This window comes from Apteryx mantelli, chromosome 9 (assembly GCF_036417845.1).
Source record: "Apteryx mantelli isolate bAptMan1 chromosome 9, bAptMan1.hap1, whole genome shotgun sequence".
Taxonomy (NCBI): domain Eukaryota; kingdom Metazoa; phylum Chordata; class Aves; order Apterygiformes; family Apterygidae; genus Apteryx; species Apteryx mantelli.
The window spans coordinates 14,618,019-14,635,112 of NC_089986.1; the positions used below are offsets into that span (position 1 = coordinate 14,618,019).

The following is a 17,094-nucleotide window of genomic DNA, read 5'->3' on the forward strand; positions in this document are numbered from 1 at the left end:
TCAGCACTGACCAGCCGGAAGAGCTGAAAAATCTCTTCTGAAAATGTCTCTTTGGGGTGAGTAAGTGGAAGTCACTGGGGCTGGTCCAGTTCCATGACAACAGCAGCCCATACATATCCATGGGGAAGAGCCAATTCTTTCCCAGTCCTGATCAAAAGGAAGGGCCTGCTCCTCAAGCACAATAAAATAGACCTGTGTTGCTATAGCTAGGTGTTTAATAGGGGCCTTTTTCACAATAAACCTGACATGGTCCGTTAGGTGACATGAGCCTACATCAAGGGAAACATGCTGCCACCTTGGGCCTCTGCAAGGGATGAGAAAGAAAACAGCATGTGCTTCTGTGCAACAGAAAATCTTTATTGGAATGATATCCAAAGGACCCAGACTTCTGTGCCTGTCCTCCCCCAAACCAACTGTGTACAGTGACAGGACACGACAAGAAACAGCTCTGTCTCAGCAAGGTGGGGCAGGCAGCCCTGAAACTTTCACATTATCCCCAGTCTGCCTTCCTATTCTGACAGAGGGTGTTAGGTCATCACAGACCTGCTTTTAGGAGGCAGAGGGGAAACTGAGACACCACCATGAGCAATGTCTGTGCAAGTGGACAGCGGATCAAGCTCAGGGCAACTGAGTTAATGTTTGGTGCCTTGGGGAACCTGGTGGGAAGGGTTTTACAATGGCAGCAGACTGAATGGCACATGCAGGGGCAGCAATGAAAGTTGGGAAATGCCCACCAAGTCGAAGATTGGGGAAGGTTAAACCTGGAAGGAAGGAACAGTGGAGAGTGGTAGTGGGCTACTGGCTCCTGTCACAGTCCCTGTTAGACTTAGCTGTGGTGCAGTTACAGCGGATGGCATCCAAGTTAGCATCACGAGAGAACAGAGCAAACTCTAAGACATTAATACCCAGCAAGGCAGTTTGGGAAAGGGCTTGTCTTCATCCTCTGGTCCTGGCAAGCCTTCAGATGCAGTATTTCCAGAAGCAGGCTGGGGAAGGATACAAAAGAAGGATGTTAGTATCCAAGGTACTTTTTACAACTTCCCATTCACGGAATGGGTTTCAAAAGCCCTAGGTCTTGAGGTGAATTGGGGTGGTGGTTTTTGTGCTCATCTCAATAACCAGCTTTGACTTCATATAACACTTCTAGGAAGGTGAATCTTTCGGCTTCTTGAAATATAAAGAAAAGGCCTGAGAGTTGTTTCTCTGTTGCTTGTTTTATAGGGATTTGCTTTTCCTTTCACTCTGCTTTAGCAATATCAGTTTTTTTCTTTTCTATCTTTACTGACTAGTAGTTTTGCTGTCTCAGAAGTGTGCACAGGGTTTCTCACCTGGGGTTGACTGGAAGAGTTGGAAGCTGACTTGGAGAGAACTGAGCTCATCATAACAATAAAAGAAAGGATGCCTACAAATTTTTTAAAAACCCCAGTCACTTTCCCACTCTGCTACCAACTGTCCCCAAAATACCATTAATCTCTGTAAGATTTTCCAAGAGAATCAAATTAGGGGAAGATGCAGATTTTGGTTTTGCAAAAAACAACTGTATCACCAGCATGCCCTGTTCTTTGAACCCTGTGTAGGTCATCTGTTATCAATTCTTTGAGAGCTGCAAGTGTAAGAGGAGATATCTACCTGGTTTTGAAAGGCTGGATCTTTAGAGAAAGCTTCTATGGCATTTGCAGTGCTCAGGTGTGAGCTCTTCCCAAACTGGAAAGACTTTAGATTAAGGTAGAGATTCTCTGCTTTAATTTCTGACAGAATATGCTTTAAACCTAACTGAGGAAAGTACTTTTATCCACATTGGAACCTTCCACACTGGTAGGGGCATAAATCAGATCAGCCAAATCAATGGCAGCCTCCAGGGCTGCTTATAAATTGCAGATCATCTAAGGATTGCCTAAGCACTTACACAAAGGGGGCTTTCCCTTGCCTGTTTGGCAGGTTGTCAGCTTGCACATGCAGAGAGCATCAGGGGTAAGGGCAAAACTAGCTCTTTTGTTTTTAGTCCAGATCTGTCATCGGTGACTTCTGTTTTACAACTACCACTTCTTTGTGAAGGAATCCACTGAAAGTCAGCATTAGTGGCATTGCTCATGTGGTCATCAAGGACAGCCTTGCAGGAGCACTAGCGCAACGTACTCCTTGAGTCATTGAAAACAGAGTGGACAAATCTTGGAGAAGGTATGGCAATGAGCAATCCTGCCTTTCTGGCAGAGCGGACCAGCTGGGGAGTCTATTAAGATCTTAGCTCCCTGCCTTCTTGGTTGATTTCCACATCCTTTTTTGCTGTTTTTTCAGTGGCATAAACAATTGCTCTTTTTTTCTCTGTAGGGAGGCAATGACCTTGACAGAGGGGAAAACGTGCAGTCCACATGCCTCATTATGCCTTCAGCACTAGCTTTGTGCCCAGAACAAAATGAGAGGCACACTGAAGGAGTGCGTTCATACACCTCCTCCTGGAAAGGCAGTTATTGCGCACATAACCCCATGTTCCTCTGTGAAAAGAGGGGTGCAACACTGCCTCCAGCAGAGTCCTGAATTTGCAAACCCACTGGATATGACCCAACAGCAGGCAGGGTTTGGTTACACAGAGACCTTCTCACCAACTGTTAAACCAGTCAGTCATTATCAAGAGAGGCCAGGACTACTAGAAATGCTGCCTGCCTGTGGAAGCAGGAGATGCACCAATGGAAGCCCTGGCTGGATGACTGCAGCCAGCCAGACCCACAGACTAGACTCTAATTCAAAACCTACCACGTTTTTTAGGCTGAGATGCTGACAAACTTTCCAAGGCATAGGCGACCTCTGACCCTTCCTCAGCTGAGAGCTGATCCTTCAACTTCTCCAGCTGTTTAAAAACAAATACAGCAGTGAACAAATGCCCATCATGAAGAGCTCTGCAGCCTGCTGGAAAGCACAGTACAATTCAGGGCAGGATGTACAGACAAGCTGGCTGGCAGCATCACTGGGGAGGACAGGTTCTTCCTTGGAATAGGGCCTTTCCAGGAGGCTCTGCCTTTGGAGCACTCACACTTACCCCCACGTTTCCTTCTCCCCTTAGCTGCTTGTTTCACGGCAACAGTGTGGGCACCCACTGCCCTTCCTCTTTGGTGCAATCCAAACCCCTATGGAGAGGAGGCTGTGCAGAAGGATATTGCACCACTAAGACTCAAGTCAGTGCTGTTTCACAGGGGTGGGAGGTCCCCAGGCATCCAGCCATTGCGGCAGAGAGTGTCACACCTCTATTCCTCTGGACTGTGGCTCCCTCTCCCTTCCCTCCCTCTGCTCTTGCTAGCTTCCCTTGGTCACAATGGGGAAAATCTACAGCATCTCTTCTCCATCTGTAGCTACTCTTTCCTTTTCCAGTGGACTGGAGATAGCTATGACCATCAATCTAGACTTCTGCTTTGTCAACATCACTCCCAGGAAGCTCGATCTAATATCCCTCAGCTCTGGATTGAAGGGATGGGGTAGGACCTGGGAGCCTCCCATATCTAGCATGCTACACTGGGTTTTGGTTTTTTTTTTTTAAAGCACAAATTTGAAGTGAAATCTGCTGAGTGGAACTCAGGGGGATCCACCTGAACACCTGTATCTGGTCTGAGGGTGAAAAGGTCTTCCACTGCCTGTGGGATCTGGGGCACAGTGGGAGCCACATCAAAGTTGCCACACGCCTTTCCCTGTTCCTGGAACTTTGTTGTAAAATGGGGCTTCCTCCTGGTGTGTGTGTGTGTGTGTGTGTGTGTGTGTGTGTGCACTACATAGCACAGCAGGGCCCTGACCCTGGGTAGGGCCTCCCTTACTAGTAAAGAATTGAGGGAAAAATCAGTCTGGATTTTGTCTGGTGCAGTGGCTATCCCTCCAATTTAAACTAATTATTGGATGCAGCCAGCTGATGCAATGCATGGGAAGGCAGCATTACCTCCCCTTCTCCCTCCCTTTTCATCCATGGAGAATTTCTTCAACAGCTCTTTTCTCCTGGCTTGGCCTTTTCTGGCCTTTCACTGGTGGCAGAGGCAAGAGCTGTCTCAGCCTTTACTGTGTTAGTCTATAGCTTTGCTGCCCCTTTATCTTTTCCAACTTGTGCAGATCTTTAGCCCAGGTTCTTCTTTTTCCTTTGTGTGAGACATGCTTATATTGCAGCACCAGAGGGAAGAACATGAGGATGTAAAGATAGAAAAGGATATAAAGACAATATATACATTTGTTTAGCTGAGCTATTATTCATGCAACAATGCATATATGCATCTGTGCATTTGCTTCTCTCACCTGTTCAAGCTCTTCAAATTTCTTTGCCAGCACCCAGTCTGCAAGAAGGAACAGGGTAACATCAGTATCCACAGCTCAAATCAGAAACAGTTTCTTCATTTAACCTCTTCAAGGGTGGACAATGAAATACATATTTATCATTTAATTCCTGTTAGTGATCTCCAAATTTATGGTAGCAGAAACAATGACAGAAAAAGTAGGCTTTCTCTGCTTAATTCTGTGGGGCTTTACCCTAATTCTCCATTATGAGAGAAGCTTCTTTCATCATTCACCAAGGCTTTCGGGGGACTGGTTCAACAGGGCCACATACTGTGTGGTACCAACTCAGGTGAATCTCTTTGTTGCTTTTTGCTGATAACAGCAAATCTATGATGCTGTTTTTTCTGTCACTGGCTGTTTATATGAACTCACATTGTTTCCTTTAAAGTTAGTTTATCCTCATATCACCCATGTGGGCAGAAGCCAGAAGACATGGACTTAGCCTAGCATAGTCCATTGCTTTACAAATGAGTAAACTTCAGGGTTAGGCAGAGTGTAGCAACAGGAGAAGTAATGTACTGGTGAGTGCATGGATTTCACACTTCTAAATGTTAGGGGATCACAAGGAAATCATGAACTGGAGAGGATGGAAGATGGAAGATGACCCTGTTCTTTACCAGGGTCCCCCTGTTAACAGGGTCCCCTACAGCTGCACCTGCCCTGAGAAAGGGAGGACGGAGTACACCATTTCACTGCATGTGTTACAGCTCACCACAGTCGTGCTGTAGCAGGGATCTCTCTGTGCCTAAGAGCTCTCTCCGTCTGTCCTCCCTTGGAGTGGGGGAAGCAGCTGCCAAGTCACCGGCAGTGGGGGAGCTGGCTGCTTCCTCTAGCTCATTCGCCCTCCCTTCTCTGTGCAGGGACTAGGATTTGGGGGCAGCTTCTTAGAGAGCTCAAGGCTGAGCAGTACTGCACTAGACTGTCAAAAGCCTATGCACATGGCTGAATAAACTGCCCTGAGATATCCCATCCAGGATGTGGGAGGAGTTAGGTTGCCTGTGAATGCGATCTAAAACCTCCATCTGAACGCGGAAGGGCCTAGACTAACAATAGGAAAAGCTGCAGGAAAGGACATGGGATTTTGGTCTCACTCCTGAAGACTGAGGCACCTTATTGCAGGTACCTGATGTCAAACTGATGTCAAAACAGTGAAACTGTTGGAATAAGGTAGCTGAAACAATGGAAAGCACCACCACGGACGGGCTCAGTCAAAAATCCCAGTCAAAGCTGAGTGAGGACTGTGGCAGTTTTCTTGGGCAGGGAGGGGAACGCAAAGCGATCAGCTGGCTTCAAGTGCCAGGCTACAAAAGAAGCATAAAAGTAAGCAGAAGAGCCAAGAAAAAGCTAAAGAATGTCCCTGCTAGACCCCACAAGAAAGCCAAAAAATCCAGCCCTGGAATTGTCTCCTTTGTCTGCTCTGACAGTGGCTGCAGACATTGGTCTGGATCTCCAAAGGGATTCAGGTGTCTATTTCCCCTGATTTCAGATAAGACTTCAGCACACAGACGCATTGCCAAACTAGGCTTTTTTTTTTTTTTTTTTTTTTTTTTGCATTTGAAGCTGAACAGAAGGGTGCCAGAAAAGAGCTGACTGCATTCTCAGTTTCTCCTTCAAGAAGGAAACAATTTAGTTGAAAGATCCTGAATATTATCTGACAGATATTCATAAAACAGAAAAAGTAACAGTTCCTAGGCAAATATATTACATCAGGGCTTGACTTGAGAGACAGTGTGGTGCTGGGGATGGGCTAGGAGTGTACATGAGGCTCTGTTCCTGGCAGTGCCAGAAACGATGCTAGGCAGGTTCCTCTTAAACATGTCTTTACACATCATTAAGGTACAGACAAACAGTCCTGTACCTCTACAAGTGAAAAGTGCCACTTAAGAGCTTGTTGTTATTGTTATTTTACACATTTTTACCTCTTTCAGAGTTTCAAGTGCCTATTTTGGCTCAACTTTCCACAAACTGTAAGCTTGGCCAATGATGGCTATGAATAGAAAAAGAACAGTGGTCGAAATTTGGAACAGATTATCTCAGACAGGGGGAAGCAAGCTAATTTATGGATAATGCCTTGAGAAACTGCCTGCTGTAAATCCTCTGTCTGTGCTCTGCTCGGAGATTCATTATATTCAATTGTCTGGCATAAAATGCAGCCTTTCCTCTAGGAGTAATAAGTGCAATAATCCATAAACCAATCATAAAAATGTTATTTTTTGAATGCATCTCCTTTGCAAGAAGAATGCCTTTGTTAGTATAAGGACTTGATTTATTTGTGTTTATCTTTTGACCACTGCCTCACTGCATTAACAAGAGGCTGGGGAAGAGCACTAAGTGATTTGGTGTACTGGATTTTCATGACACAGTTTCTGCTGGGCCCCTCTCTCTCCTGTTTTTATAGGAAAGAACAGCTTCCTGCTCCTATACCACCACATATTGCCCAAACCCTTCCCTGACTTTGGTGGCTGTGGGAATAGACCTCCATAATCCATGTGGAGCTTGTGATTGTAGTGCTTAGTGTCAGGGAAAGCCCAAGTTCCTCTTCAGTGAGCCTGAGTTTGGAGCCTGTTGCAACATGCAAAATGGCCTTAAATTTGGTGTCAGAATAGACAGGAAAAGCCCACATGTGCCCTGTCTTTGTCCTCTCTGCTGTGTGGAAAAAGCCCATAGTCTGACCCTCTTCCACTGGTAACAATGGCTCCAGCTCAGGTGGGAGCTTCCAGTACAGCTGTCCCAGCTTACGTCTGACCCTAAGGGATGTTAGTCCTATGCTGTCTGCAAAAATATTAGCCCCCTGTGTGCTCAAGAGATGCCAGCCTGACACTGAGTTGTATCTCAAAAGCACTATGGCTATATGGAGGTGCAGGTGGAAAGGTGACCCCCAAAGCTGCCCTATGCCCTAAACTTAATATTCAGCATTTATTCCAGGGATGGCAGGGGTGCAGGGGAGCAGCATCTCTCCTCATTATTAGTCATGCCACATACATACACATGCTCCCTTGGCAGCTCAGCATTGAGTGTCTGAGGATCTAGGTTGTAAATTTTCGGACAGTTTTGCATTGCATTGCAAAAGCAGGTCTAGTAGCCCCATGAGGCAGAACACCTGCTGTTAATCAGATACAGGCAGCACACTGAGACACAGGAGCTGAACTTTCTCCACTTTCTGAGCAGTCTGTATTTGCTAGCAAACTCCACACATAAGGAGCAGGCTCCTTGCATTCATATCAACACAGCTGCAGGAAGCTGAGCTCTCCATCCCTTTTGCTTACCAATATTTTCTGGTCTCTGCCATGCGAGTTTCTTATCAAGAAGCAGAGTCAGCAGTGTGTCCTCGTGATTTGTGTCTTCTCTCTCCGGATGCACTCGGTTCTCTGCAGCACATAAAACACACTTCTGTCAGTCCCTAATACCAAAAAGGATGGACCCTCCATCCCCCAACATTAAAACAAAAATTAAGGCTAAGAAGTATAAGGAAAATGTTTCCTGTCTTTCCCAGAGTGGAAAGAGCTTGAGGGAAGTGGAAGATATGTGAACGCAGAACAAAATGTCTGGGCAGTAAGGTCTGCGCACTGAAAGGGTGCAGGATGTGGGAACCCTCACTGCCAGGTCCAGGCTGCTGGCCAGTCTCAATGCAGCATGACTGGCTGCAGTGAACTGGAGACATCACCCAGATTTAGAGAGTCGTGACCCCCTCTGCAAGGCAGGTGTATTCAGTGTCTCTGCAAAGCCAGTCACTAACATGCGAGATGCTCTCTTCCTTCTCAAAACTATGGGTGCTCCTCAGACTCACCTCATCCATCTTCCCAGGGCCAACAGAGGTGGGCACTAGCTCCCTGCTGGGGCTGACATATGTGTAGCATAGCTGAAGAGCTCTGCAGCCCCACAGTTCAGCCTTGTGCTTGGTCTGGCCTGGGGGCTAATCTGTCTGTTTGCCAGTGGTATTAAAGGATTCTTGTTGTGCATAGCTGAAGTGTGGAGGAATTTAAAATTAGGTTCTTTTTTTTTGTCTGAGAAACCTCTTACGGTAGCTGTAGGCCATGCATGGATCTCCTGTTTTCCAGGAAAATCTTCCCCAGGCTGCTGTCATAAATCAATATGGGCCTCTCTACGAGGCCCCTTTATGGAGCGTTCTTAATGTTTTTTCCCTAGTGGTTGTGGCTATGCCCTCAAAAGTGGTTGTGAAATCAGCGGTTTAGCAGTATCCAATGGACACAGGGGATCAGACTCTGTTCAGAACCCTGAAGGCTCTCAAAGACCCTCCCAGCTCTGCCATATAGGTTTCCAGGATCATCTAAAATTTGGATGTTGCATTCATTACTGAGAGGGCAGGCTGGGAGCCAGACTTTGCAAGGAGAATGGTCATTCCCCAAAACTTTTGCTTTGAATACCCCTGCCCCACACCCAGACCATGCAAAGCCTTAGAAGATGCCTGTGGAATTCATGGGAAGGGCAAGAAAATGATGCAGAAAGGCATTTTTCTCTCTTCTCCCAAGATCTTTGGGACATCTGCTCACTCCCTTCAAGGAGGCAAGAAGGAAGAATTTGGTCTCATGTAACCATCCACCCTATATAATTGTGATAGGATAAAGACAAAAGAGACACATGAGACAAAAAAACGTAACAGATGAGCCTGAAGGATGCTCAAGAGTGTGTGGGAATCAGCCCCACTAGCCACAGCCACATAAATCCTTAGAAGCAGAGGGGTCCTGGCCAAAGTGATGGTCCAAGTACTTGGTCAACTCATCACTGCCTAATGCTGCAGCTGAAGCCACTGATTCTGATTGTGATCTCAAGAAATAAACCAGGGGAAGTCAGCAGAGCTGCACGCTGAACAAAACTCGCAGTTAGTGTGGTGTGCTCTAACCCTCTTTCCTAAGCTTGAAAGGCAGTTATGATTTTAAAATAGCTATTTTTAGTCATTTGGAAGATTTGCTAGAGAAAAAAAACAATATAAACACTCTATGAAAAACTAAATGGCAGCAATATTTAGCTGGAGTGGCCTCAGGAATGTTTTGGTTGTCATTACAAAAATAAATAGGTGATATAAGAGGAAAAATCATTTGAAAAGCAACATGTTATTTTCTAGCCTATATTTAGCTGCTCTGATTTTTTTTTCTACTGCCAAGTCTCTCTAAGAAAGAAGATAAATGATTGACATTTCCCTGCAGAAAAAGTCCAAGCTAAGATTAATTTAAATTGTGGGAGAAGAAGATATAAAAAGTGGTTTCCTGAATAAAGAAAGTTCAGCAGCACCCTACCACTGACATTTATGAGCTGTCAAATCTCATATGGTATATACTAGGATTGTTACTTTCTGATATTGTAATATTTTTCCTTGGAAATTTTCTTTCGGGAAAGAAAGAGGTACTCTTACCAGACAGATTACATCAAATCTGGTATTTTTACTGATTAACGGAATGTATCACACAACCAATGCTAGACCAGAAGGACAGCTATAGGTCATGCTAATACAAGCAAGTCTCTGGGTAGCACCCAGGTTAATTGAGTGTTTAGTATAATTTGAGGTTGATTTTATTTCCTTTCATGGACAAACAAGTGTTGCACGGCCATGATGAGCAGCAAAGCAAAGCAAAAAGATAACCACCTACCTGTGTCATCTAGTCTGCGTTCCAGCTTACCTTGTAGTAAATAAGGCTCTCCACATGTAGATGGAACATACACAGTCATGGTCAAGATGGTTAGCACTCCAAGGGACAGCGGGAAAGACCACATCTTCTCCATGTTCCCACCACCCAGAAGCATTCTTCCTTCAGGCACGGTGGAGGACTTCAGTGCAACCCAGTGCCAGATGAGCTCACTTTTAAGAGGCAGTGGATGTGCCGTGATTGCAAATGGCCTTTGGAGGAGGGGAGAAAAAAAATCTCTTGAGATATAATTCAACCTGTCAATATGATTCACTCCTTTGGGAGTGGACAGAACAACCCAGTAACAGACGTCAGATGGAACCTGTTCAATATATCTCGTATCAGACTGATCTAATGAATTCTGATGTTCCCACAGGCATGCACTGTCCACGCACATTGATATACATTCCATACGCAAATACATTAAAATATTTTTTCAAGGCTGTTGTTTTAATGGAGTTCAGACACAAGGACTCCCACATTAGCAAGGAAGATTTTTTTCTAATGTACAAGTCTCCATACGTCACCAGTTTGGACAGAATCAGGTTAATGGGTTTTTGTAATTTATCGTCACACTTCCTAGTGCCTATATTAATTAATATGAGATGGAATGAGTGCTGAAATGGTGGGAAGCAGAGGGGCAGAGCTCTTTTCATTTAACTGATTGGAGGATATTGAGTGTGTCTCCTTCACAGTGACTTACAGCTTTGTCAACGGGAAAAGCATCACACCCTATTTTGGGATTGTGTCTCAGTGGGGGAGTTCAGATTTGGCAGCAGATATGCAATACATCAAAGATGGGCAACTACCTCCAGTTTTGTCCAAGGGAAAAAACAGTGATGGTCAGATACGTTTCTGGTTGCATAACCATATTTTATTAGCTTAGAATAAAGCATTGAGGCATGTTGCACATATTCCATGTCTGTTCTAAGGATATGACATCTTGGCTTGGCTTCTATTTATTGCCTGTCCATCTCTATAGATCAGAGACCTGCTACTAGCATGCTATTACAACCTTACCAAGAGAAATGCTGCAATAATAACATTGCTAAACTTTGTTCTTCACTTTTACTTCTTGTGTCAATCAGGATCTGCAGAACTGAGTCATCTATCTGTACTCTGCTTTGGCCAAGCACCGACTTGTACATACGCTCCTAGTGAATCACCTCATGTGCTTTTTTGACACCGCACCATGCCAGATTACCCAACATAGCTGCATCTGATGGTACCTGCATTTCATCTTATCTCAAAGATAATATCATTTCCATGTTTGGACTTTTGGCTTCTGGTCCCCAGTTCTGCCAACAACTTGCTGTGGACCTAGGATGGCTATAGGATGACTAGCCTGTTAATATCACTTTTAATATTTGTTTTTTACTAAAAAATGGGCGGGGGGGGACTCCATTTTTTTCCAAGAAGTGTCTGTGAAAATGAATGAGATGCTTCCATGAAGGAATACTTCTCTACTGAGGAAATATTCCATTTTTTTCCCCCTCCAGATATGACATATATGAATGAAAGAAACTTATCTTTCCTCTCAGTCTTCGGAACCAATGATCAACCAGCTGAAGTACTTCCCTTTTCTTTTTCATGATCTCTAAAGTTTCCTTTGGACAAGAGGACAGCTACATCCTATTCGGGATACTTTTCCAGCCATCTCAGTTTCCCTAAGACCACCTTGGACAGGAGTCCAGGGTGGATGATAGTAGCTCCAACTCAAAAGTAAACTCTTGGGGAAGGTCAAGTCCAGTTTTGCCTGGTATTAAATGGCTTTCCAGGTCTCTACCAGTCTGTTTTCAGATCTGCTGTGAAATTGGCTTTGCATTGATATAGATGGTGGATTTCCCTGTCTCATACAAGTCCATGCAGAATCCATCAAATCTCTGACCAGTTTTTCATACCATTGGCTGTGAGGCATCACGGGCAATTGGCAGGATCTTGCAGAAAAACGAGCTATTCCTTGGGATTTCCTCTTTCACTGCAGCGTGACTCCAGTTCTGGGTCACTGCTCCCAAAAGGATAGTTCAGCCCCCCAAAGCAACTTGCATAAGTAGTGTTGCCAGTCCAATCAAATGAGGGCTCTGGGTAAAGCGAGGGACAGTCTTACACTTTTACATACTAGAAGGGAGATTAATGGATGCTGTGTCGGGAATTCTCTGAGTGAGTGGGTGAATAGATATCTGACAGCCAGCTGCCAGACACTAGTGAACTTTTTGCATTTATTGCAGCTATGAGATGGATGATTTGCAGTGATGGGCTTCTGTAAGACCCCCACCTGGAAAAGGTCTTTGCTTTTAGCCTATTTGTCCAGTGGATGGGAAAATTGCTACATTTTATTGTTCTTACATATTGTAATCTCAATAGAAAAACAACATAGTTACCATATTTTCCCAATTACTTCACTTAGTGATAATGCCTTGTACGTCATCCACTGGCCACCTATGTTTACAGCTCAAAGATAACCAGAAACTAAAAATCAGAGCTCCATTTCTAACTTCTGTGGTTCTAACCTGTCTTCCTGTAGAAATTCTCTTCTCATAAAGCTATGCAAACTTCAGGTAATATTTATGATATCAAACTGAAAAATTGACAAGGCTGGACAAAAGCAACCAGTCTGGAGAGTAGGAATGGAGAAGACTTGGTCTAAGAAGGTTGGATTCCACTAAGCTCAGCTGCAGCAGCTCTTGAGTCTGGGAGAGGTGATTGTATGTGTCAGGGCTCTAAGGGCACTGGTAGGCTTTAATGGCCCTGACCAGCATCACCTGGGACCTCCACCCACATCTTCTACCCATAGGCCCAGGAGCCTCATTTAAGCTCAGCCCTGGGCCTTTATTCCCTGCCTAGGTTGTGTTGTATGAGTGTTGATTTCTAGCTCAGCCACAGTGATACCTGGCTGTGGACCATGCTGATCTGGACTCTGATGTGCAGGCTGAATTCCTGGCTTGACCTCATCACTGTGAACCTGCCTGGTGATCATTGGGCTGTTTCTGACCATGGTTACCATCACCAGGCCTAGTTGTGAGCTGTGGATTGACTTCCCTGCTTGACCTCAGACCTGCCTCAACACACAAACCTGTCTGAGGATCTGGGATCTTGGTCAAACCTGGTTGCCATCTCCTGGCCTGCCCTGATGACCTCACTCAGGTACTGTGGGATGAGACCCTGGCTGATGAGACCCCTGCCCTGTTACCTGTGTTACTGTGTTCAGCTCCCCATCTGTTGGGAGTAGCTGGCCCTTGCTGCTCCCTGACAATATATTCAGTTCTTCTTGTGCACTGATCTCTTCTCTCTGCCCCTTGCAAAGGAGGTATTTTAGCAGACCTTGGGTCAATAAAGACTTAGGTATGTTTAAAATTTGGATTTCTTTAAAGTCAGTATGAGTTGTATTGTTAACTTTAATGAAGATAGGAAAGCCACTGGAAAAGATGCAGTTCCCAAATAACCTAACCTTGGTTTACCCCTAAACAGTAACACTTAGTGCTTCAGAGTAAACCTCAGGCAAGAAGTCAACTCGTTTCTCAGGCAACTGTAAGTTGCAGGAGGCAGTGTTGAGCTGCTGAAAGCAGGAGAACCTGGAGGGGCAATTTCCCATAGCCAGCTTGGAGTGGCAGGCTTCCAGACTACTCTGTATGCTATGCATTTTGGGTTTGAAGACAGGGCAGATATATTTCTCTGCTTCACTTGTTCTCAGGAAGCTCTGAAAAACATCATATGTAGCATGTATTTCAGGTGATCCTCAACAGCACCCATGGGCTTTGCTGTGGTTTTATGGTCTCAGTTTAGCTGCTGTTTGATTCCCAAAGCAAACCTCCTGCTGTGGAGGATCTGGCAGGAAAGAATCTTTTCTTAGGGATGGGAGAATGAGGTGTTTTTAACTCTGTCCTGCAGCCTCTGCACCAAGAATGGTGGGGGGACTCAACTGAAACCAGGTAGCATGAGCTGGTGGAGGTAGACCTTTTTTTAATGCTGCATAGTAAGACAGGAGTTTTCCTTTATGTATGGCTTTCTTGCTTAGAGCACTTCCAAGACAAGGATGGGGAATGATAAATGAATTTAGAAAAGAGGAGGGGACAAGCCTGGAGGAGGAAGAGACATACTGTGGGCTTAACATCCCTGGCAAAGAGGAGAGAAGTTTAGGAGCTTATAGCAAGCAAGAAAAGGGAGGTCCGCTGAGAGTATGTGCTTTTTGGGAAGGTGGCAGCTGTCTTGTGCTCTGGCCTGGGCTCACTTCTTCCCAGTGATTCATAGTGCACTCCCCTGTCCCACCACATACTTCCTCCTTCCCCATCCATTCAGCTGCCCAAGCAACTGTCTCCCTCCTCTGCAGTCAAATCTTTCTTTTCCTTGGCATTTATCTTTCTTGCCCATATCACTGTTGTAGGACCTGATAGCCTTTGTCTTTTCTGTCCACATTCCTATTGCATCTCTCTGCCTCTCCATGTCTCTAAAATGCTCTTCACCTGATAGGAATCAAAACAGAAAGTGCTGTAAAAACACCCTGCTCTCTTCTGCCTAATACCTTATGCATTTAATATCTGATCTCTTCCCTGCCTGTATCACTTCTGCCCTGGGGTATACCTGAGAGAACAAAACCCATTCCAGTCCCATTATTCAAAGCACCACTGGAAGGCGCTCAGATACTCTGCTGATGAGTGTGGTGCAAACTCTCTGACAGAACTTCTTGACTGCAAAAAAGGAATTAAAATAATGTGCACATAAGCCAGAGAACAGCCCCCCTTGCAGTTCCCTGAGAGGGAGAGCATAATGGGGAGGGAGATGTAGTTATTATAAAATGAGATTCTCTGTTCCTCAGGGGACTATTAAAACCAGTCAATATTTATGAAGCTTTTAGTCTGACTCATGCAATTTGTTCCCCCTTCTACGTGCTTGTCTTTGGGACTCAGCTGTTGCTCGGCCTGTTACTGCCATAAAATTAGATGCTATGGTTTAACTGTCTCATTGCTTAGAGGTGGAAGAGGGAAAGGTCCAAGGCAGGGTGTAAAACTGTTCTACTTGTTGCCTCACTGCAAGTAACCGGGGGAGGACACAGAGGGAAGTATCACCTGCTCCTGTCAGAAGTGGATTGCACTAGAGAGAAGCAATGACTTGTGATAAAGGCAGAAGAGGGGTAAGAAGTGCAGCTGGGCTGTCTGCCTGGCTTTCACCTCAATTCTGAGGGCTGTCAGGGAACTATTTAGCTTCTTGGAGAACTAGTCTGCTCCAAAACTTTCTCCTGGAGGGAGTAAAGGGCTGAAAGAGTACTGCAGAAATGCAGAAGCAAGGGATGCAGGAGGAAGCAGCCTCATGTCAAGAAAACAGAGCAGAGGCAGTAGTGGTACCATTCTCTTCTGCCTCAGTCCTGAGCTGGAGTACCTCCTCCTGTCTGTCATCCCTACTGACCAGGGGTTACTTGGCTGAAGTTACTGGCAAGTTAATGAAGGCGATGTAGAAGACTTTTCTGCTGTGAAGTGTGCTGTGACATGCTGGCTTCAAAGTAACTTTCACTGATGTTCCAGAATGGTAAATATTGGTGATGTGGCTGTGTATGGACTAATCTGACTCCCTGTCCTAGGACACCATGCCCTAAAAAGGCATGGTCTGGAATGACCTAGTTGTAACATCAGGTTTACTCTGAAGTTGATCCCTTCCATTCTGACTCATCTTCTGTAGGCTTCTGTGTTCTGCCTGGGTGATGGAGTGTGAACTCAGCAGAGATGCTGGGTGTCCAGTCAGTGGTGCTGTGGGGTGTTTTCATAAGAGCAACACCACCCTGTGGAAGTTAATCCTCCTAGAGGTCCTCTAAAGGCAGATGTGGAAGAAAGGCTGAGAGTGGTTTGGAGCAGCCTGCCTGGTTCTCTGGAGAACCTCCCCATCAGTTATAGAAGGAGCGTAGGGAACAGCCACTTGTGAAAATGGTGACTGAGGTAAGAAATCAGTACACTGCAAGCTAGGTATGATTTCTCTCCTGGAGCTGGACTTGTGCTCCCCCAGATGCAGCTACCAACCCATTTCCTTGCCAGTAATGGCAGATGTCAGCCTCTTTTTCCTTTCTAGTGATGGACACGAGTGGATACTATAAATTATCCTGTAAGCATACAAAGCCAGCAAATCAAAGTGGTGGTCTGGGCTGCAGTTTCTCATGAAGCTTGCCACTGTCTGGATGGAAGAGGAAGGCAAGGGAAATGAAGCATGAAATGTGGCATCTCTACTATGTGGCAGAGGGCTATGTGAGGCTGCCTCAGCTTGTCACCAGTGAGCTGATGTGGCTTTCCCAGCAAGGTGGAGACACTAGCTTGGCCACAAAAAGCCTTTTTTGAAACTTTTCTCACTAAAGGTCATCTGGGGGAAGCTTTAGAGGGTAAATGTAGGTTACTTGGATGGGCTTGTGCTGCTGCTGTTTTCTGCTATATCTTCTGTTGCCAGGGGAATTTGAGACAGTCTAGATTTTTTTAAACTTTTGAGGAAATTTGCATAGGCAACCATAATGCTTGCATTTCTGAGGGCCTGACTTCTTACCTAGTTCTTTCATTTGTGTACAGAGCATCTGAAACTGGTAGCTTCTGGAGATGCAAAATAGTGGTTTGTTGAGTGAACATCAATGCTTTGTGCATGTAAAACTGCGTATACAAAATCATGACTAGAGATGAAGGGTACTGCTGAGACCATAGGACATACCCATCCCTCACCTCTTGGCCTGCTTGCCACCCTGTGGCTAAGGAGGCAGGACTGGGAGAAGTGACACAAGACATTGTTTAACTGGAAAAAAACAGGATGGGAGAGTGGAAATGGAGAGGTGACTTTATGTAGATTAAATAATTGTTCAGAGTAGAATCTAGCAGAGTTGCTGTCACGTGGGAACTGTACTGACTTCAGCCCCAATCAAACTGTCTCTAACAACAAAATGCCTTGAAGTTTCATGCAGGTAGTAGTGACTGTGGGTAACTGAGCACAGGCCAAGGGTGCTTCCCCACTACAAGTTTCTTTTTATTTGTCTGCTTATGCTTCCATTGACAGGGCTTGCAGGCAGTTCCCTGTGGAGCACTAAGTGATATTTTATCTGTTATGTGGGTTCTGTTCTTTTGACCTATAAAATTAAATGAAATGGCATGATTCACAGCAGGTAAGGGAAGAGGAAATAGCAAATGTA

General features: G+C 45.2%; 1 protein-coding gene across 1 annotated transcript; it reads right to left on the reverse strand.

Moving 5' to 3' along the window:
* Positions 1 to 387: 387 nt before the first annotated feature.
* On the reverse strand, positions 388 to 10,065 carry UTS2B (urotensin 2B). Its single transcript, XM_013959201.1, has 5 exons — positions 9,942 to 10,065; positions 7,572 to 7,673; positions 4,267 to 4,304; positions 2,752 to 2,845; positions 388 to 986 (listed from the first exon to the last, which is right to left on the reverse strand). Exons 1-5 carry the CDS (start codon positions 10,063 to 10,065, stop codon positions 961 to 963), a joined length of 384 nt encoding a protein of 127 aa, XP_013814655.1. The 3' UTR covers positions 388 to 960.
* Positions 10,066 to 17,094: the final 7,029 nt, after the last annotated feature.

Coding starts and splice junctions, on each gene's coding strand:
- UTS2B (XM_013959201.1), bottom strand. CDS start 10,065: ATGCTTCTGGGTGGTGGGAACATGGAGAAGATGTGGTCTTTCCCGCTG. Junction 7,674..9,941: donor AGAGCCTTATTTACTACAAG/GTAAGCTGGAAC, acceptor TATGTGCTGCAG/AGAACCGAGTGCATCCGGAG. Junction 4,305..7,571: donor GCAGAGACCAGAAAATATTG/GTAAGCAAAAGG, acceptor TCCTTCTTGCAG/ACTGGGTGCTGGCAAAGAAA.